At 35.7% G+C, this 23,301-nt stretch overlaps 1 protein-coding gene across 1 annotated transcript; it reads left to right on the forward strand.

Annotated features, from left to right (window-relative positions):
* The first annotated feature begins 2,667 nt into the window (after positions 1-2,667).
* On the forward strand, positions 2,668-20,062 carry LOC131573193 (epiphycan). The gene is made up of 6 exons (XM_058826909.1): positions 2,668-2,835; positions 13,105-13,258; positions 15,768-15,926; positions 16,533-16,735; positions 18,320-18,415; positions 19,659-20,062. Exons 1-6 carry the CDS (start codon positions 2,668-2,670, stop codon positions 19,827-19,829), a joined length of 951 nt encoding a protein of 316 aa, XP_058682892.1. The 3' UTR covers positions 19,830-20,062.
* The last annotated feature ends 3,239 nt before the right edge of the window (positions 20,063-23,301 follow it).

Below are 23,301 nucleotides of genomic sequence, written 5' to 3' on the forward strand. Positions count from 1 at the left end.
AAACATTATCACATATAATAAGTCACAAAATAGAGACGTTACCAATAATATGTAACCCAATTTGATTTTGATCACTTGACAAGCCTTGATTTTGGACACTGACAAATTTGAATTTGTAGGTTATCAGGTAACACAAAAAAGTTGTTTCCAGAATACAGAAAGTGTTATTGATATATTGGTAGGAGCAGAAAGACATTTGAGGGGAAGGGGTAAAAGACTGTCACATGAAATAAATGCCATTTCCTTACAACAAATCTTTGTTTGACCTTCCAAAAACTCAGTTCAGCAAAATCATATATAAAGTCATATTTGAAGTCTCAGAAACTCCCTGGGCTGAGGTCTTCAGCTGAGGGTAGAAGCTGTACTACCTCCCACAGCCCCAGAATGCCACTGCCATTGGTCAGGGACTAATAGCACTGGCTCTGCATTCTGAGTAACTCCATCCCATTTGAGACAGTGGAAGCTAAAGGTAAGTTTTGGCACTTCTTTCTTAGTTGAATTTTTATCGCTGGAAACACTATTATTTGTTTTATTTTATCATGCTTAATACAGATTCAGAGCTTGCAGATTGTGGCGACTATTTATTTTTCCCTGGATATGTCTTAGTTCCTTCCTGTGAGAGGTGTACATAATCTTCATCAAAATATTTGATCTTACAGCTACTGCAGATGCCAATGTTTCTACAGTGTGTTCCAATATATTACATGAAAGGGAAATAGAGACACACAAACTCTGCAAATTAGTGCAGATACTATAGCCATAGGTAAACTTTTTTTTTTATTTGCAGATATTTGATGGTTTTGTCTCTATATATGCAAACATTAATACTTACCAAGCCTTATACCTTTTAAAAACATTTTATTTTTAGGAGTTATGACATGAAAACAATTTTGTGTAGCAAGTATTTTTTTATTTATGAATTGTTTATTCAGAGGAAAAATTACACCACATATGTAAGTACTACATTTTGGGTTGATAGATAACACTCTTTATAGCTGAATCGTCTGGGATAAATGAAATGGAAAGGAAAAGCAAGACCAAAACAAATTCTGTCAAAAATAGGCAGCAGAAAACATAAATACTGACAAAAACCTGCTATTTCTAGCATAGTTGCTTATTTCAGAGATTGATTGCATTTTTATTTTATTTTATTTTATTTTTTTAATAAAGCAGAGTACTTTTAGCAATATTGGAAGCTAATACTGAAAGGTGAAATTTATCTAAGCTTTCTCAAAAAGAAGACCCAGTGACTCTAGCTTCTTCCAGCAGCAGCTGAAGTCTTTATGAATAAAGAAAATGAGAGAAAAATGAACGCCTTGTGTTACTGGCCATCCCCAGAGGAACTTTATATCCTCATGCCTAAACCAGCTTTATAAAGACCTCTTTTCATGAAGCTAAAATTCAGCTTGTTGCTCAGTACATACATTAAAAAAAAAAAAAAGCACTCATGTATTTCTTATTATATTTATAAGTAGTTACAATTTCGAAATTGAATATTCAAGAGTGTGTATCATGGCATCACATAAGAAGTAATGTTACACATTGCTCATTATCACTGTGCTTTTGGTGAAATTAATGTGAGCTATAGATAAATAAATGTGTAAGTAAAAAGTGCTGAATAGATCCCTTTGTCAGGCATCTTATATGATAATAGTGAATGCATCAATTACAAGGAAAAGGGAATACATAAACACTAGTGTTCAAGCCTAGCATGGATTTTATACCATTTTACAAAATTCTGGGACTTTAAATAGGTGATAATTCAATTTTATACAACTTTAAGTGGGTGATAATTCAATTTGCAATTCTATTTTCCAGGGATAACAGGTGAATACACTACACCACAATTTCTCACTACATTACACCACAATTACTCACTTCTTTAAAAATGATGTTGATTGAATAACGAAGGAATTCAGAGTACTGGCACTACTGTCCATGAAGCTATTGAGGACACATATTATTTTTTTATTTTGCTCCCAAGACTTTTGAAAAGTATGTTCCAAATGTACCACATCAATTAAAATCAATATCTGACAAAAAATTAATGAGTGAAAAGTGATTTGATTATACTTATTCAGAGATAAGGGTTTCTAATGTTTTTAATAGAATGGTGGAGTGTTTTTTGCTTGTTTTTTTGTTGTTTGTTTGGGTTTTTAAAATTGTTGTTGTTGTTTGATTCTGTTTAGGGTTTTTATGATGGAAGTGAGATATAATATTATATTGCTATACATTTCAAAAGATTATTTATTGTGATAAAGACAAGTAATGTAATAATCTACCTTTTCTTTAGTTTCTCAAAAGTTTGTATCTAAGTGCAATGAAAATAGGTGAAGTTAGATGAACGAGGAAAAATACCATACAGATTCTTTCTCACTGAAATCAGTTTATTTTTACACCAATAAAATTCAATAGGGCTTTTCTAAGTTATGTGCCTATGAGTATGGTCAAAGCCGTCTGCAAAATTCTCAGATCCAGGGACTCTTCATGAATAAAACCAGATTAAACCACTGAGTCACAATAAATAAATATGAAGTATTCACCAGAAATTTTGTGGGGTTTATATATAAGTACTGTATTTGTGACATTAAATTGTCAGAGATTCCTTGTCAATACCAGAGGACCTACAATCTGTCCATTTTCTTCTCTTTCAGAAAAGAAAACAGAATGCAGACCTTTGTTAATGTTTTTCTGGGTTTTTTTATCTTTGAGTCTGTTGGAGCTGCCCCCATCACTGATACCATAATTTATGATTCTGAGTTTTATGACATACCACTTGGAGAGCTGCCTCATCCATTTGCCTATGATGAAAACAAGCAGTCTGACCGAGTAGAGGTAATTAGAATTTAATTTATTCTGTCTTTCCAAAGTGCATAACTGCTGTAGTTACTGATCAGTTTATCTTTGCCATGAAAATACTTATCAGATAAATCTACTCATGTGGTGCCTTTGTAGTTCATTCACGTTTCCCCTAATTTACAAAGCCAAAATATATTCTTATTGTTTGTGGTTTTATTTTTGACAGTCTTTAAGAGGAGGTGAAAGGTACCATGCTTTCCTCAGGTCTCCATGCAATTCCACAAAGTCTGTTAGAGATCATCGTTGTGATTTATCTGTCTATGTAATGCATGGAGGCAGGTGAGACAGGATTTCCAGCATTTCCCATTAAATGGGATTGTAAAATGCAGTTTCCTTAAGTTTATGTTCAGTACACATATTTCAGGCTATAAATGCTAATGTGTTCTATTGCTGTTAGGTTAGTAGCAGAAGGAAGAAAAAAGAAAGGGAAAACATTTTAATTTAAACACAGGAAAGTAAGAAAAATTACTGTTGAAATTGATACAGTAGGAGCCGGTAAGATATGACACCTGTAGAAGCAAGAGATTCCACTTGTTGACTTAAATGCTTCCTTCCCCTTCAACAATCTTTTGTTTCTTTACAATTACTAAAAGGCTACATTAATTTTATTCTCACCCTGCTGATTAGACATTGGCACAAGTTCCCCGAAGGTAATATAAGCACTCTGTGATTCACGATTTTGTGTGATAGAAGTAGAGTGAAGAATATAAAATTTAAATAATATGGTATGTTCATTTTTATACATAATATTTTAATACTTTTTCACATAAAAATGCATAATTCATGAAAATACAATCCTTTGAAAGATTTTTTATTACAGCAGAAGGGACAGGAACTACTTTTTCTTAAATGTGAGATAGAAATTGGATAACAGCTTTGAAATCAAAGGACAGAGACAATTTAAGAATAATTATATTCCAAAGCAGGAAAACTGAAGAGATAAAAATAGAGTTAGCACTAAAATCAGAATCTTAAAATTTGTAGGAAATAAATTTTCAGTCTAAGAGGGACTAGAAGAACTTTGCTGTAAGGAACTTACCTTGCCTTTGGCCTGTTTCCCTTGTGCCACTCTTGCGCTCTACCTGATTCTGCCTGATCTTGCTTTCCTGATAAAGTTGCTACCAATTTTAGTCACTGTGCTCTATCTCACATTGAATAATAAACCACAGTTTCTGTCTCTCTTTGATCTTAGAAATGAAACCTTTCTCTTTCCTACAGAAATTATTTTTTCCCAGAAATGGGAGAAATTATTTTGAGTGTGCCTCATCACTGAGTTTTGCTCATTCAAACAACAGATTTCTTAGTAATGCATTGCATGGGAGGTGGGATTGTCCTGTGCTGTGCTTGCTCTGTGAGGTCTTATAACACCAAAACATGGGGTGGCCTTTTCCATGTTTCTGAGTGAAGGACAGAGATAAAGTGAGGTTTCAAAGTTCTTTCCCAGCTGAAAGGAAATTCAGCATGACTGATGTTGCACAAAACAGGATAAAATACAAGAGATTCCAATACAGGTTCTTTTGTTTTTTTTCAAGACACGGAATAAGCAGAATCAGGGTAAACTGGTAAGCTTCTTTTCCAGAGCAGGATTATTCTCCACTACCAAGCACTTCAGAAAGCCTTTTTTAAAATTCATCAGGTGAAGTTCATCCATCACATCAGTTGAACAGAGTTTTGCATTGCATATGGATGGACCTCTCTCTGAGAGCCATGTTTTCATAGATGTTTAGCCAAAATCCTTTTTTTTTGCTTACATTCCTCATACCAGGTACCACCCAAGAGAATCCTAAGCATTCATAATTCTCCATATCCCAGGAGATATGAGTGGTTAGTGCTGTAGAAATCAAGCAAGTTTTATAGATATGTCAGTGTACTATTTAATAGGGCATGTGTGTCTTGCAAGTTATATTTTAATCACTGAATATTATTGATGTCACTCAAGTTTTAAGCAGAATACATTTGATTTTTTGATTGTAGTTATGACTTTACTGCTTAAAATCTTGTTATCATAATGATGTGAACAACACAAGAGGGTCTATGTCTAAAATTCAATATTTATTCAAGGTCACAGGTTAGTTTTTATTATGCATAGTTTACACGATGAGCAATACCACAGAGACCCAGACAAACAGCAGGCCTTCAACAGATCTAGCCTGTGTGCAGTAACTCTTTAAGACTTGAATTCCCCTTTAGAGAGTTTGGAATCATGTCTTCAGACTTCTGAAACAGTGGAGAAAAAAACTCAAATAGCATTTTCTGTTGTTGCTGTCTTCAATTTAAGATTTTAAAATTCAGTTTTATGCAAATAGAAGTCATTCTCTTTAGCTCATTTTTAGACCCATTGGCAAAATGTAACCTTTACCAAGGTTGTGTATCCAACTGATTTGCAAAAGGTCCAGGAGACTGACCAGTTCTAGTACTTCAGATGCATTTAGTGTGCTAATCTTGTTAATTTCAATGTAAATTAATCACCTGCACACCTCAAGGAGTTAAACCAAAGCACTTGTGTCAGCACGTCCTTTTACGTACTGTAATCACACATTCATTGTATAATGACCAAAGTGAGGAAAGACCTAAAGATAATTAGAAAGGGATTATTTCCATTCATTCTATCTGGTTAAAATTAGGCTTGGCATCCCAAGACCATGCTACAAATATGAATCATTCTCTTGGGATATTTGTTGAGGTGGGCTGACCTCAGCTGGCTTCCAGGTGACCATCAAGATTCTTTCTCACTCCCCCTTCTCAGAGAGACAGGGGAAGAAATTGAGGTTACAAACTTGTGAATTGACATATAGGCAGTTTAATGAAGAAACATAAAGGTTGCATGCAGAAGCAAAGGGAAACAAAAGATTTATTCTCCACTTCCCATCAGCAGGTGAGGGCCAAACACTTCCAAGCAGTCAGGACTTGAGTATGTGTAGTAGGTACTTCTGATGACAAACTTCTTAATAATAAAGCCCGCCCCCCTGCCTCGCTGCCTCCTTTCAGCTTTTATTGCTGACCAGATGCCATATCAAATATCCCTTTGTTCAGATTGGGTCACCTGTCCTGGCTGTATCCCCTCCGGAGATCTTGACCACCCCTGCCCTACTGGTGAGAGGGAAATGTTGGAGAGACAGCCTTGGTGCTGTGCCATCACAGCTCAGTGGTTGCTGAGCACTGGTGCATTATCAACACCTTTTCAACTGAAAACACAAAGCACAGCACTGTGTGGCACTGAGGGATGCCATGGGGAAAGTTAATTCTATCCCAGCTTGAGCCCATACACCTGTCTTCCTCAAGAAAATTTTGATGAACCCTAGACATCTGTTTCAGACTTAGCATGAGAATTTCATCTTAATTAACTAAGAATGACTGAATCCAAGATCACGACTTTGCTACTTCTCATACTCTGGAAGTATTGTTTCTTGTGTAGAGTGTATGTGTGATATACACACACACCTCATTGTGTTGAAAACATTTTTCTGAAAACATTTCTAGATAATGGGTCTTGATATTCTTACACTTGAAGTCTATTTTTGTCATAGATTCTAGAATAATCTTAAGGTTGGGAAAGATTACTTAATGTGTACATGGAATACTTTTTCTAATGGAAATATTTGCATGGGGAAAGTAATTGTAGCTGCAAATTACTTGTGAGAATGGTATTGAATCCTCAATCGAAGTTATGCATTGTCACATCCTAGGTGATATTATAGATTATAAAATCTATGGTTTCCGAGATCCCAGGTTAGTGAGACACAAAAGACCTATCTAATACTTTGCATCCAAATGGAAATTATCACTGGAAAAAAATTAAATACTATATCACTCAGAAATAAAATGTGCATAGAGACATTAGGATAGCAGTATCAACTCTTTCACAGATAACGGCTAATAAAAGGCAGTGTAAAAGTAAAGCCTATTATCAAGGAAAGAATTCCAAGGTCCTCAAAGAAAAAGGTACAGCAATGAAATACCACCGTAAAGTGTTCAAGCTTTGTGCTGGATTTATCTTCTGAAACAGAGAGTAACAACAGTATGAACATGAGCTGATGTACCTTCCCTTTCCTTTACAGTTCATTAGTACTTTGAACTAATATCTATATCTCGATAGGGTCCAGAGGCCACAGTCAAGACTGGGTCTCCCTACTGCTCTGAAAACCTATTCAATGGGAGATTTCCTTCTTTAAACTGAATAGAATCAAATCAGATTCTCAAAGGAATTCTTGTGTGATCTTCTCACTTTTTCCCTATTTGAAACTAAAACTTTGGAAAATGTGTGAGAAAAACAAATTGTGGGGAGAGATTCTTATGTACATCTGCTGCTAATGACTAATAAAATGGCACTGCAATTTTATCACAGTGTCTGTTAAACATAACCTGTACATTTTTCTTTAGGTAGGAAAAAACTAAGTTAGAAAATTAAGTAAAAATATAGGAGTATCAGAAAAATGTTTTCATTGCTAAGATAGGTTATCAGTGAGGCTGAAAAGCAAAGGAGTGCCCAATTAAGAATGCCTGGCTTGCCTAGTTTGCCTGGCTTGCCTGGTTTGCCTGGTGCCGAATAAGCAGAAAAGCAAGGGAGTTAAATACAGGCAGTCCGTGCCTGTTTACACAAAAGAGATGAGCTGTAAAGAATGATCACAAAATATTCAGAAAGATGCACACTGAAAGTCTAATATTTCATGCATTTTGATTAGCATTAGTTCAAGCTTCTTAAATTTGAATCAAGCCAATAATAGGGAATTTTGGTGCCTGCACAAAGCTCAGAACTTGAGTTAAACACACACACATTTGCTCATGTCTGTGTGCATACACACAAACTCTCTCCTATGTTGGCATAACAAATACAAAAAGGATCCATACTTGAACAGGAACTCACTCTTGCCATTTGCAGAGTTGAGAGAGGCTTACACTGCTGCTCCTACATTTGTGGTAGGTATCTGATTAAATAAGAGACTTCAAAGTGGATATACAATGACTTTTCAGAACGTCATATACATTTTTAAGAAACTCTATTAATTGGTACAAGTAATGTACAAGTCAGATAACCGCATAATTGAAAAGAGAATCAAACTTATCATTTGAAGCTTTATCCTCAAATAGGAATTTAAATCATTTTTCAGGAAGGTTTTGACTACAGCTTTTATTCACTTGTCTGCAGTGACTAACAATTCTATTTCTTTTTAAGATAGAACAATAGGAGAAAAGAAGTCTTTGCATGCAAAATTCAAGAACAAGTATAGGCCACTTTTGGAAAGGAAAACAAACCTCCCTGCCCGTGGCAAGGAAGTTGGTAATAGATGATTTTTATGGTCCCATCTAACCCAAACTCTTCTGTGATTCTATGAATAACTTCTACCATAATTAGACATTTTCTTGCAAGCCTTTGGTAGTTTCAGAACAACTATGTGAGAAACCAGTGATGGGTTTTTTTTCCTTCTGATGGGTCAGTGTGTGGAACAACTTTTCCTTCAAGATTAAAATTCCTCTTTTTAAGTTTTGAAATCTTATTTGTGTATTAAATGTATTTTTTGCAGTAAAAGAAATACTGAACAGAAGACACTTCAGATTCTCCAGTGGATTTAAACTTAGCACATGTAATACATCAGCTTTGATCCTAAAAGATGTAGGCATAAAACAGACACATAAAAAAGACATAAAATAAACTCCTGAGCCTCTCCTAGTCTTTTGTTTGTCTCACCTCCCTTACTGTCAAAGGTGAGATACAGATACCTAAAGATCCCACCATAAAATGAACTCCTGTAGCCAATGTCTGGAGCTGCTTTTCAGAAGCTTTGTTTCATTCTGTACTGACAGTGAAGGGATGCTAATATAAACTAAATGCCCGGCCTATGGATGTCAAGTTGCAAGTTGGATTTTATCACCTGCATTTTATCCCTTACTGATATGTTCTGATTTCTTGACTTTTGTAACTTCCTGGTCTGACGGTGCCTCTGAATTGGCCAGTCACATTAAGGACTTTGATTAGAAAATAAAGTCACATTGGATAAACATAGGATGGGGGGGAAAATGTAGGCCCTCCATGTAATCTCAGGAAAGATATCATTGTCCTTTGGCGTGCTCTGGGACTAATCTGCACTGGTATTCTCTAAATCTCTTGATTGATTCCAAAGACAAAGTAGGGTAACTGTTAACCACATAGGTGTCTAAAGATGGATGATGTAATACCACTTCAGTTTTTTCTTATGCTGTGTATTAAAACTGTCTTGGAAGGCAGATTATTATTTGAAGACTTTTAGCTATTGGCAAAGAGAAGCATATTTTATTGTATTTCTCTACAATATTCCTCTTGTTTTGTGATTTTTCACACATATTTCTTATAGTATCAAATGAAATACAAGTCCACTCCCTGCCTAATTCCAGAATTCCAGGTTCCCTCCTCCTTCCAAAAAAACCCTATTGAAAATAATGCCATTAAGTGATATACAATTATTTATGTTTCAATTTTTTTTGGTAAAGTCCAGTTGCCAAAAATAAACAAACATCTGGAAGATGAGGGATTATTCTGTACAGTATATGGTCCAAGAAACATCTTTTTCTTGTTACAATCTTGCATGATTTATCAAACTTGTAAAAGATACAAAGCTGCATGGATCAGATGACCAATAATGGGAAACAGACTTCTACCTTTAGGTCACTGGTTCAACTCCAAGTTATGTACAGCAAGAAAATGCTCATATGCTCTGGGTCTGGTATGTAAAACACATATATCAGTGAACTCCTACTCTGTTAGCAGTATAAAAATTGTAACATCATTAAGTTAAGGTCAATAATTTTTATTTTCTTATGACACTCACAGCTGCAGGAGACTGAATAGATAATGCTAACTACTTGGAACAGTTTCCCTACACCCCTTAGTGCATTTGCAGGGAAACTGCTGGGAGACTTTCAATTGTGCATCTACAAATATAGGTAACATCCTATAGTAAAAAAGAGATAACACTGTAGAAATGGAAGTACTAGAGGCTGACATCTCCACTTTGCTACCCAACAGCTACAGTGATTTATCAACTAAGAACCTTCAGAAAGCATAAAGTAAATCACAAATCCCAAGATACTAAGTTCTGGAAAGTATGCCCCAAATATGTAGAGAGGTGGCAGTCAGTGTAGATGACCCAAATCCCATAACAAGTGAAAGGAAAATTATCTTTGTTCTGAAGACTATTTAAAATGTCTATCTTGATAATACTCTTATCCAGAATATTACTTTCAGTAAGCTGCATATAAAGACATTAACTTCTTAAAATCTCCGGATTTAATTCCAAATTTCAGAAGAGGGGCTCCTATATGATTTCCACAAATCTGGTGAAGTAGACAGCATGTGCAAGAACTTTTGTGCAGTAACCTGGGTCAATAAAAGTCTGGAATGTATCTCTCCCTCTAGGCTTCCTCCATTCGGAGAACAGCTGTCCCATTTCCTTTGTTCCCAAAGCCTTCTTTTGATTTGTCCCCAAGTCCATTCCTGGTTAAGCTGTCTACTGTCAGTGCTGCAGATGGTAACACTGTGTATTTGCACAAAATGATAAGGTACATCCTTACTCTTACATCAACTCAAGTTACTCAGTTCACCTGAAGGTCATCTTGCTCATTTGATGACTTTGCATTTTGTGAGGTTATGACCTTGGTAACCTTGTATTGGGGCATTTTTATCTATAAACTCTAATTAGCAACAGTATCTGTGGCTTAGTAGAATACAATTAAAGAATATACAGAAAACCTAAAATGTTCTTAGTCAAAATCTGAGCTTATATGGTTCACAGTGCTTACTGGTTTTGCATTGTTTTCATGTTCTTTGTCTTCAGTGAAACAAATGGATATAAAATATTTGTTATTTATATATATATAAATTCTTATATAATAAAAATAAAAACAAATATTTATATAATAAAACCTATTACCATTATATAATCTAAACAAAATTATTTGTATTCAAAAGAATTAGATTTTAAGTAGTTATTTAGAGGTTCTAGGGCAATCCATGATCATAATGCTTAATACTGCTTGGAATGATATATATAGCTATGCTGCAAGATAGTCTACTATGAGATGTAAAGTGGTTTTTTTCAACATTTTCACAGTTCATAGAATCACAGAATTGTTTGGGTTGGAAGGTACCAAGGTCATTCACTTCCATGAGCAGGGGCACTTTCAACTAGCCCCAAGTTGCTCAAAACCCCATCCAACCTTGCCTTGAGCAAGGGAATCCATAACTTCTCTGGGCAACCATTTCCAATGCCTCACACCACAGGTTAAAGAATTTAATGGTATATAAAGGTTTCAATTTCAAGCCATTCCCCCTTGTCCTATCACTACATGTCATTCTAAAAATTCTCTCTCCAGCTTTCCTGTAGGTCCCCTTTAGGTACTGAAAAGCTACTATAAGGTCTTCCTAGAGCCTTCTTTTCTCTGGGCTGAACAACCCCAACTCTCTCAGCCTGTCTTCATCTTCTTGACCCTCCTCTGGACTTTCTCTCACAGGCCCAAGTCCTCCTTGAGCTGGAGACTCCAGAGCTGAAAGCAGTACTGCAGGTGGGGTCTCACAAGAACATAACAGAAGGGCAGAATCACATACCTAGATCTGCTGGTTACATATGAAATATATATATATATACACACATACAAAATTATTCAAATAGGTATCAAATACAACAAAGTTTTGTCTGTGCTTGGAATCCAGATGTCAGGTGCTTTAGTTCCTTTAACTTCTATAGTCTAAATACCAAATCAAATTTTAGAAATTCCAACTATTTGGCCAGCCTGAATGCAATTACTTTTACCTGTCTTTTATAATTAGAATTTATGAACACTACTGTGATTGATTTCTACAACTGGTTCTTCATGGAGACAGCAAAGAGAGCAGTAGCTGTGGGATGGTCTCAAAAAAGGAGATACATGGTCAGGTGAAAAGACTTGGGATTCAATGGTATTGTGGTGGTGTTCTGCTAGAAAGCTGCAGTGGATGAAAACTGAAGCAGAATTTTGGTGCCTTTGCACCTGGAATAATGATATCGTGACAAAATAACTATATTTGGCTGTGCCTTAGAAAAGGATAAGGAGTGCTAACTGCAGCACAGGGGTGCAGCACCCACAGGGTTAAATACATTACCTACATTTTTAACAGCACCTCAGATGTGCAAAACTAAAATGACACTAATTAATTGTTTTGGATTTAAAGAATAAAGGGCACACTTTCAAAAGGGGCTCTGGTTCAGTTGAACTATATTATTACACATGGGGAAATGAAAATACAGTGGGAAAGTAACTTCCAAAGATCACACAACTATGTCTGGGTGATTACAGAAAACAACTCTGCCTCTTTGCTAACACAGACACCTTTGCAACAAGCCTGGCAAGTCTGCAATACCCTTTTTATGAGCAGTGATGTGATACAAGAAAATAGCTACATCTTAATTTTTATCCTGAACTGTCATATAGGAAAATCAACAGAATTAAGCATTTTTAGAATTAAAGTATTAAAGTTAACCTGACAAAATTTACTGTTTTGACTAATTATGAGTGAATGATAAAAAAAAAAAAAAAAAAAAAAAAAAAGTTTTCTAGTTCCATGCAAGGATCTTCCAAATTTTATGGATGTTTTAAAACCAAGGTTTTATCCAATATTTTATTTACATCAGTATTTTCATACTACATAACACAGCTACTAGTGAATGAAGTTAACCAGAGTCTTTAACATATTAGAAAAGTGCATGTGAAGTCAGAGTTCAGAATTATTTAGTAGTATTTTTATATCATGTTCAGATTTAGTAATATTTTTTAAATCATGTTAGTGTTCTAAGCAGTGCCTGCACAGCTATATTGGATTTGGATTTATGATGGTCAAATTTACAATTTTATGGTAAATTACTTGCACCTTTTTGATATTTCACAGGAAATTTTCATTTTTCACACACAGTTTATCTATTTTTATCACGAGTTGAATTTATCATTACATAAATAAGGAAAAATAATTTTGCTAGTATATATTCTCAGTAATGAAGTATATGCATGTGTGCATACATAAGAAACATTCAAAATACTGAGATAAAAAGCAAATAAGTGTGTTGGATTTTCATTAATTTTTTATATATCATCAGAATCCATTATAGCTCCTGGATAAAATGCAGCACAAGCACTAAACTTCAGAAAATATGTGACCTCTAGTGGGAGAATATGAATAACTGGAAGAGAAACAGTTTCCAAGGGAAGTAAACAGTACCATTTCCTTTTCATTTTCCCTAGACAGATATTGGGACAGAACTATCTTCTGTAATTCAAGAGAGTTATTCTTCTGCACCATTGACAGAAGAAACCGAAGATGAAGCATCAACACCAAAATTAATTGATGGGTCTTCAGCACAGGGGTCAGGGGTTCTTGGACCCCAGACTCAAGATGGTTAGTAGGAAAGAAATTATTTTCATGTGTAGCCTTGATTTTGAGCAAGCCCATTTTATTTTTTTACTGAAAATGAAGTACATCATTTCTGTATGCCTCTTACTTCAGAAAGACACAATGTGCCTATCTTGAAGCCTTCAGAGTCAGATAGGTGCCTAGTCAAAAGGTTTCCATACTATTTCATTCTAATACCTGTGCCAGTGAAGATTTACAACTCAAAAATTTGCTGCTCATTGGCAATGCTACCAGTACTTGTCTTTCTGTCTTACATTTCAATGTCATTATCAACTGTCTAATAATTATTTGCTGCATGGCCTTACAAATATAGTCATACAAAGTATAATTAAAACGTTGAAGAATTTTTGACCATGGAAACTATGCACTGAAAAACTTAAGGAACGGGAGCTGCTTAGAACTTTTTAATGAAAATTATTTTCAGTTCTTCTGACTATAGTGAAATAAGAATTTTATAAATCTTGCAGGAGAATAAAAATTGCAAAACACAATCTGTCCCTCTCCGACACAACTTTTGCACTGCTAATTTTTGACATTTGTCAGAAGCTCCTCTAAATTAGAGTAGGTAAAGCTCACTCCATTGTTGTGCAGGATCATTTTGTGTTGTATGGTGATCAACATACAGTAACAGGAAAATGCTACTTTTTACTATGCCCAGCACTACAGCTGAGTGCCATAGAAGAAAAATAAAATTAAAGAAACAAAACAAAACAAAAAAACCCATAAACCCCGAGAGTTTTTGCTTCCAAAATTATGTGTTCATGGAAGTTAATAATTCATAGTCTTATTTTGTTACCAAGTGTCAAGAAAAGTAAAAATGGATGAGAACTTCCCAGGAGATTCCAGAAAAGAGAAAAAATAAAGTCCCATACCCCTTTTCAATTTTGAAAATTACAAGACGTTACAATATGTCCTGTAAATATTATATTTGATGAATTCTGTATCTGTCAACGGTTTTGAGTACTGAATGCAAATTCAGTAGTGCATCAACTAAAGAAATGCTCAAGACAGTAAGATATCAAATCAGATGTCTCTAGTGTCTTCCTTTTTTAAGCAGCATATTTTCCTGTCAGATGTTGCTGCTATTGTCCTGGTATTGAATAGAAGAATATAAGGCTCAGTGACATTAAGCCAAGCTCATTTTTCTTGTTGATATATTTTTGAATCCTTCTTTTATCTCTGTTTTTTTTTTTTGTTGTCCACCAGGCACAGGTGAAAAATACCACTCCTCTAAAACTAGGACAGGGTGAAACCCTTTCCCCAAACTATGGTACTATATTCCAATATTATGAAAAAATATCAGCCATCCTTAACTCTGTATTCATTTAGGCCTAGATTTGCTGGATTAGTTCAAGGTGTGAATATTTCTTCCCCAGTGTCAGACCTCCTTTCTCCAATTTGAACTGTCCTGTGGAGAAAGTTACGGAAAGCATGAAAGGATCCTTATCGCTCCAGAAACTGTATTCCTGGATGCCTAAGTTGAGATTATCACATAAAAATAAAAGAGTACTCTGGTTACTGATTCTTTAATCTTGTCTCAAAAGGCACCTCAATAACCTACAAATTGGGGCAGATTAAGAAGGCACATCTCTCATGTAGCCACATCTGATATGGAGGTAAAACTAATCTGCAAGAAAAACATTTTCATATTCCCCAATTATCCTACTATCCTATAAGTAGCAAGAGCAAACAACCCCATCTGCTACAAGGAGGAGGAAAACCTGAAACAGAAAAGTATTTCTCTGGGATTAAAAGATGACAAACAGATATGCTGATTTATACTCATAATCAAGGAAAAGATGTATCAAAAAGTCAGTGTCACAAGAGTTACAATCTGTTTATTAAAACTGTTAGAGGGATGCCTCTGCCTGAATTAAGGTCCAAATGAGACCATATGCCAAAGTGAATAGGATGGATTTCATTTAATAGTAAGTGTGAGTGAGGAGGGAGAGTTAGAAAGAAATATAAAAAGGGAGGAGGAGGCGAGAAAGAGAGTAACAGAGAGACAGATTAAGTAGAAAATATCATTCATCAGCTATTATTCCTCCATCTAGGAATACCTCCACCTGCTATCTTAAGGAGAAATCAACTTCTGGGTGATTGATGTCACCAAATATTCTACAATAGTCTGAGAAACAATTTATTAGAACAAATTAATTGTACTCCTAGACATAAGAAGAAAATTTTAATTTAAATTTTAATTTAAAATTTATTTTAAAATTGTTTTATTAAATTTAATTAATTAAATTTAAATTTAATTCATTAATATTATTTTAGTTATTTTTAAAATGTTTAAAATTATATTTAAAATATTTTAATCACCTTACTGTTGCAATTATATGATTTGGTGATCAAAGCAGAATGAGAAGTGAACTTTACCATAGACAAAGTCTGATTGTTAGGTGATCATGTGAGCATTACATTGTAGGAATTTATGTATGATTTTTATACATGTCCTTTCTAACAAAGTGTTTTCTTTTAAATTCCTTGATAGGTCTTCCCACTTGCCTTTTGTGTACATGCCTAGGCACCACAGTCTACTGTGATGATCGTGACCTTGATGCTGTTCCACCATTGCCTAAGAAAACCACATATTTCTATTCACGCTATAACAGAATCAAGAAGATCAGCAGAAATGACTTTGCTAACTTAAGTATGGATAGCAATATTATTGAAATCAGCCTTAATTTTGATTGTTTCTGAATCATAACAACCAAAAATATAGTGATATATTTTTTATAATGTTTGATTATGGTAAATTTTACACATAAATGTACATTTATTTATTTTGTTACTTTGGAGCATAAAGATCCATACATCAGATGCAGATTCTCTTCCAAACATTTGAATTATTATAAATAACAATGATCATTGATTTTTATTTTTTTTTTGCTGTTACTTACAATCAACTTTAGAAAAGTAATTTTACCCCCCAAATATTCAATTTAATTTGGGGTTTGTATTTTTTTTATTGGAAAAAATGCTTGATTATATTTTATAAAAAAGTCAATATATCAAATTTTTTACATATAGAAAATTGTTGAAAAAAAGAAAGGTAATGAAATTATGTTTCTTTCCCTTTGAGTGTCCTTTTTCCAAAAGATAATAATTTATAAGATTCCCATAGCACACAGAAATCTTAAAACTCAACTTTGAAGTTTTCACTGAAAGATGTATAAAGAATGATACAGGCAGGGGTTTTTTTGTAATTTCAGGAAATACATTCTTGTAAGTCTGTTGTATCTTATTTCTCTTCCAGACCATTTAAAGAGGATTGATTTGACTGCAAACTTCATATCAGATATCCACAAGGATGCCTTCCGAAGATTGCCCCAACTTCAGGAGTTGGTGCTTCGTGACAACAGGATAAGGCAACTCCCTGACCTACCATCTACCTTAACGTTCATTGATGTTAGTAAGAACAGGCTTGGTCGTAGAGGGATACCAAATGAGGCATTTAAAGTAAGTTTGGGTGTGATGGCAAAATCTTTTCTTCCTCTCTCCAGAGGATGTGGTTAGAAGTGTAGCCTATTCTCACAAGAGAGATGCTCCAGTCTGCTAATCATCTTTGTAGCCCTCAAATGGACCTACTCAAGGAGTTCCATGTCTCTCTCTTGTCCTGTGAAGCCCAGAGCTGGCTTTCAGATGTGCCTCACCAGGGCTGAGTAGGGGGGCAGGATCTCCTCCCTTGACCTGCTGGCAATACTCTTCCTAATACACCTAAGGACTCCATTGTGGCCTTCTTGGCCACAGGGGCACTGCTGGCTCATGGACAGCCTCACCAGGACCCCAGGTTCTTCTCTGCAGAGCTGCTTTCCAGCAGATCGGCCCCCAGCCTGCACTGCTGTGTGGGGTTGTTATTTACCAGGTGCAGGACCCTGCACTTGCCTTTGTTGAATTTCAGATGGTTCTTCTCAACCTGTCTCTCCAACTTGTTGGGATCATTCTAGAGGGCTGTGTAGCCCTCTGGGATATTGGCCACTCTTCCAAGCTTTGTGTCTTCAGTCAGCTTTCTAAGGAGGCATCTGTCCCTCCACCCAAGTCATTGATGAACATGTTAAACAATACTGACCCAGCACTGAACCTTGAGGGACGGCATTAGTGGCAGACCTCCCACTAGACTGCCATTGATTATGCCCTTCTGGGATCTGCCGTTCAGTCAGTTCTAAATCCACCTCACTCTCCACTCTTTCAGTCCACACTTCCTGAGTTTGCTAAGAGTATACTGTGAGAGAAAATGTCAAAAGCCTTGCTGAAGTCAGGATAGAAAATACTCAGTGTTCTCCCCTCACCCATTCTGGCTGTTCTTTCATTTCAGAAGGCGATCAGGTTGGTCAAGCATGATTTACCTTTAGTGAATCCATGCTGGCTACTCCTGATGATCTTCTTGCCATCCCTGGGGATGGAGATGGCCTCTGGAATGAGGTGCTCCATCACCTTTTCAGGGATCGAGGTGAAGATGACTGGATAGTAATTCTCTAGATACTCCTTGCCCTTTTTGTAGATAGGGGTGACACCGGCTTACCTCCAGTCCTCAGGCACTTCTCCTGATCCCTGTGACCTTTGAAAGACCACTGTGAGCAGTGTAGCTATGGTATCTGCCAGATTTCTCAGCACTCATTCCTCCAAGAAGTTCAATTTACCTTTTGAAATGGAATGAGAAATGTATCTTTTACTCAGGCATTTCTTATACAGCTATCATTTACTTCAACACAATACACTTCTGCAAAATTGAGTAGCCTTGTCACAAAAGAAAGGAAGTAACATTAACAATAAAGTAACATCTTTAATAATTCTATGGATATTTGAAAAACATTTTTCCCCTTCATTTTAATCTGAACATCTAACCCTCATCAGCAACATTTTCAGCCTATGCACATCAGAGTTGATGTCTTTGAATTTCTGTCTTTTTACTATATCATGAGGAAACAAAATATTTTGCTATCCATTGCTGTTCATTGCAGTGATAGATTTCAAACATACTTGCCAGAGATTTTCAAAAATGTCCGTCATCTCCCCTTTTTTTTTTTTTTCATCTTCCTCTAGAATCTGGATGAACTGCAGCATCTTTATATCACTGACAATAATTTGGATCACATTCCACTGCCACTCCCTGAAAGCCTCCAAGCGCTTCATCTTCAGGTAGGCTACAAAAGAAATTGCTCCTTATATCAGGCTCCAATAATATGTAAACTGGGAAGGGCAAATTTTTTCTTGTAGTGTTTGTTCTGTTTATCCAAAAGCATTCTTACTTGATGAAACAAGCTATGGCAAACAAAATTAACTACTGATTGCTGTCTTTCAAAGAAGTAAAATTTAGCTCAGCTAAGCATTATTTTTCAGAATTTTTAGTACAATATTTTTCAAAAAACAAATTCTAAAATTACTATTGTCTAATAATTTCTTTTTGAATTCTTCCTTTTAACCTTTTCCAGCTCTGTTTCTTCCCCTTTATCTCCTCTTGTACTAATTTACAGTTTTGTTTATCAGATGTTTTTACTTACTACATCAGAGAAAAAAAACATTCAGTAAGCAATGTAATGTACCTCACATTGTTTAACCTCTATCTTTCAGTAAGTAAATTTATTGAAACTCTCTGCCTTTTTGTTTTTGCCTGTAAATTAAATATTCAGTGCTATGTGCTATAGAAAAAAGTTAGTGAGCTGGACATTTTCCACACCAATTTTTGACTAGAAAAGGAATGGAGAAGGGAAGAATTCATTTTAGGTAATGAACTTTTAAGTCCCAGTTTCCTGACAATGCTGTATTCCAGCAATTCATTGTTGAGAATGGTTTGCTTCAAGAAGTTCCGTGAATATAAGGCATGTAAGAGCAATTTAAATCAAAGGAATAATACCAAAACCATTCAATTTTCCCAGTATATATATATATATACATATATATATATATATATGTATATGTGTGTGTGTGTGTGAGTTAAATTAATGTGAGAGGGTCTGGGGGAAGGAAATTGTCACAGATAAAATTTCATAGTTGTACCTGTCAGGTCGAGGCATATTAGGATGATAATTATGTTTCTAGGATTTCTGGACTGGCCTGTGGATCAAATTTTGGCTTAATAAGACTCTTCACTATAATCTGGAAATGAAAATGCTCTATACTTCAACCAGGCTCCTCCTTCAAAGCCTGTCTCTGCTATATGGTTTGAGTTACTTTGTTTTGAAGCTTTGCACTGGCCAAGAAATTTTCCCCTGCTTGGAAGATTTCTCTGTTAATGACTTGCCACCACAATCTGGGCCCTTTAGTTCAAGCAAGTATCCATCCAGACGCTGAAAATACATCCATAAATGGTTTTTCAGAGTAAAAAAATTACTTTCAGGTAACTATTCTGATACCTTATTTTTGATTGCTTGTTTTCTTTTAGAACAACAACATTCAAGAGATGCATGAAGATACTTTCTGCAAAATGAGAGATTTTACTTATGTGCGTAGGGCCCTCGAAGACATCAGACTGGATGGTAATCCCATCAACCTGAGCAAAACGCCTTATGCATACATGTGTCTACCCCGTTTGCCAGTTGGTAACCTCATCTAAGCTTTGACAGCAGCCAAGACTGTCATTTGCTGTAAGAATCTCTAAAGACAAATCATTAACTCACTGCTACATTAACCTCAATGAATTTTTACAAATATCATTGATTTGAGAAATATTTCTGTTAATGTTGGAATTGATTACTGAGATACTGAGATTATGAAATGCTAAAAGAAAAATCCATTATCTACCCAACTGCAAGTAATTTAGCAATATCAAGAAAAATACTTTATTACAAAAACACTGCAAATACCAAACTTTTTGCTGAATTGTTCAGACCTAATGTATGAATTCTAAATTTAAATAATTTTACATATTAAAGTCTAACTATTACATGGTAACTGAAGAAATAAAAATAAAATATGTGTACACAAATGATTTTTTATTGGGTTTTATTTTAATTAAATATTATTTTCTCAGAGATACATCCATTTTTCTACTTCTTTCCTTAAAGGTCCCTTCATTTTGGAAAAGTACCGGTAATATTCCAAAAAACATGCTTTCTTCAGAAAAGAGAATCTTTCCTTGAATCAATAATGAAATATAGGGCTCAAATCTCAAGCATCAAATCTCAAACATCTATCTATGCTTTTTTCAGCAATAATTTAACTTTGTAATGCTGCTGAGACCCAAAGCTGTTTTCTGTATCTTTGATAAGCCTGTCTGACAGATTATGTGGTAATAAAAATCTCACATAATATAGCATATTTGAGAAATATTAGATTTTATTCTGCATAGAAAATGAAAACAACCTCCCTTTGTCATATTTACATACATAAAATTTTGCAGTTCAATACACTAAGGACCAGGATTCAGAGACCAAGTCACAAATCACCTTGGGAAGCTCAATGTCCAATTACTTGATTCACAAAACATCTCTGTTTTACTGTTTAGCAGACTTTCCAGGTAAAGATTAAAAAGTTTCCATAGTAGAATAGTTTGAACAACTCTTCTCCTCTAGTGGAGGAGATTTAATACATTTCTCTAGAGAGAAAACCCCCAGGAAAGATTCACTAGATACAACATATGTATCTAGTGTTCTGTGGTCACAAGCAGCAAATAAGACCTGCACATATTCAGTGATAAAGATTTGATGAAAGACTTTGGCAAAAAAAAAAAAAAAAAAAAAATCCCTTTGAACATAACAAATCAACCTAGAAAATCTGGTATTTGTTCAATATCTAAGTTCCCTTTCATTCAGCTGAACATATATGCTCATTTAAAATGTAAATGATAAATTTCTGTTGGGCCAGACAATGGAAACTGTTAACAGAGACCTCACTCTTCACTCTCACTGCCACTTTCTAGAAGTGAGCACACACAGAACATCAGACAGACTAAAGTCATCATGTTTTGAGTTGGGATGACGGAGATGAGGTAAGGACAGGATATGGAGTGATAGGATGAAGCAAGAGAGGAAGTAAACAGTGTTGAGAGCAGAGACAGATCATTCTTGTTCTCTCTTGTCTTGCTGAAAGGCAGAGGGAGAGCAGCAAAATTCCAAAAGCCTTAGACCCTAGCTTCATTTAGTTTTATTTTCAAGCAATTCTAGCCTTTCTTTTCCATCCACATGCCACCTCCATGCCGTCATCAGTTCATCATTTTCTGAGCAGAACGTGTGCTCTGGGAAAGATAAAAATTCAAAGGTTGAGGGGGAGGTGAGGGGGAGCATTAAAGCCCCTTCCACAGTTGCTGCAGTAGGTTGAATCCTCCCCTGAGCTCTTGTACAGAGGTCAAGCTCCAAGCCGTGGTGATGAATTTGCTACCCATACCACATCTGTTTCAGGGAAGATGCATTCCTGTTGGAGATGGCAAACCTTGCTAATCATGAAGAGTATGGTGCACTTCAATTATACAAAGGAATATGGATGTCCAGATGTCTGGTCCCCAAACATATTCTGCGGTGCAAATCTGCAATGTCAAGATTATTTTGCAAGATACTTTCAGATCAAGGGCAAAGGAAAGGGTATACTGAAAATAAAGAACAACTATTGTGCTCCAGAGATCAAGAAATACTAATGGGAATATAATCTCTCTAAACCTTGCCTTGGAAGAAATCTCCAAAATACCAGACCTGAGCTCCCTCTCTTGTATAGTGGTCAACTGTACTAATCTAAAGCAGACCTTATTGAGTTGTGAAAATCTAGCCAGGGAGTTCACAGGTTTTGAGCATATATTTTCCATTTTTTGTGCGTGTTTGTGTGTTCTTTCCCTTACCTCATCAGAGTGTTATCAGAGGTAATACAGCTGCTGCTCTTCCCACTTCAGATAACCGTTCAGAGGTTAGCAGAAACAATGCTAAGGTCACATGTTTGAACCATGTATGGGCCAATCTGCTACAGCTTTCTACCGCTCCTGCCCAGACACATACCAAAAGCCATGGAAGTGAACAGACTCCTTTCCTTTCAGGTGGAAATTTCTGCTACTTAGCCTCTTCTGGGAATACAATTCTTATAAAAGCTCCTGTTTGTGAATCACAAAAGTAAAACCAGTGCTAATTTTAAAAGAAAAGATTGCTATTACATTTCATATGTTTTATCTTCGGGGAAGCAGTTGTGTGCTTGAAATTTTTTAAGAATGCCTGCAAGGACTATCACAGGAGAAATAAAGAACTTGTAAAAAATTTCTTGGCCTGGGGAACAGTGGTGGGAGAGCATAAGGTACCTGAAACAGCAGAGCTATCTTACCCTTGAGATCTTCTTGGTAAATCCTGTTAAGTTAGGCTTTTTGGAGTGATGCAGCTATTGCTGCTACCGGGCTCTGGAGCTGGGAAGCATGCAGGTTTACTTCAGCAGCACGATCCATTGACCAGTACAAATATTCCTTCAGCCACAGACTCGACTTGGGAGACCCATGGGAATCTCAACCATGTAATTACTTTAAGTTACAGGGAGTTGATATTAAATGTCTAGTAAAAGATCTAAAGATCTCACCTGAAAGCAAATCCATGAAGACGTGTTCTGCAGAAAGGCTGAAGCTATCAGCGCTCAACAAGGCAATGTTGACAAGTAATGGCATTAAATCAAACTCATAATTGTGAGGATTAAGCTACGTGTCTAATAGACTTTCCTTGATGCAATGAAAATGAAGTGGCAATGCAGTTTGAAAGAAGCTGTGTTAGCTTAGTCGGTATGGCTCTCCAGTAAGCACTTTTAAGACCTCACTCAAAACTGATCACAGATAAGGGAGCATTATTAGCTAAATAGGCTGCTAGAGAAATCTTTGATTTCAGAAGATCCCCAAAATGCTAAAACCTGACCAAGAGACAAAGAATGACTACAAAACCTGGTATAGCACACATCATAAGCCAGAAAGCTTTCCAAAAAGTCATCATTAATGAAAGCACCAATCTGCCACTTCTTAAATGGAGTCTGGGATCACAAACTGAACCTGGGAAAACATCTAGGGCCACTTTCAGCAAGAAAAGACTGTGAACCTTCCCCTTTTTTTATTTTTTTTTTCAACTTCTCTGTGG

This window comes from Poecile atricapillus, chromosome Z, assembly GCF_030490865.1.
Source record: "Poecile atricapillus isolate bPoeAtr1 chromosome Z, bPoeAtr1.hap1, whole genome shotgun sequence".
Taxonomy (NCBI): domain Eukaryota; kingdom Metazoa; phylum Chordata; class Aves; order Passeriformes; family Paridae; genus Poecile; species Poecile atricapillus.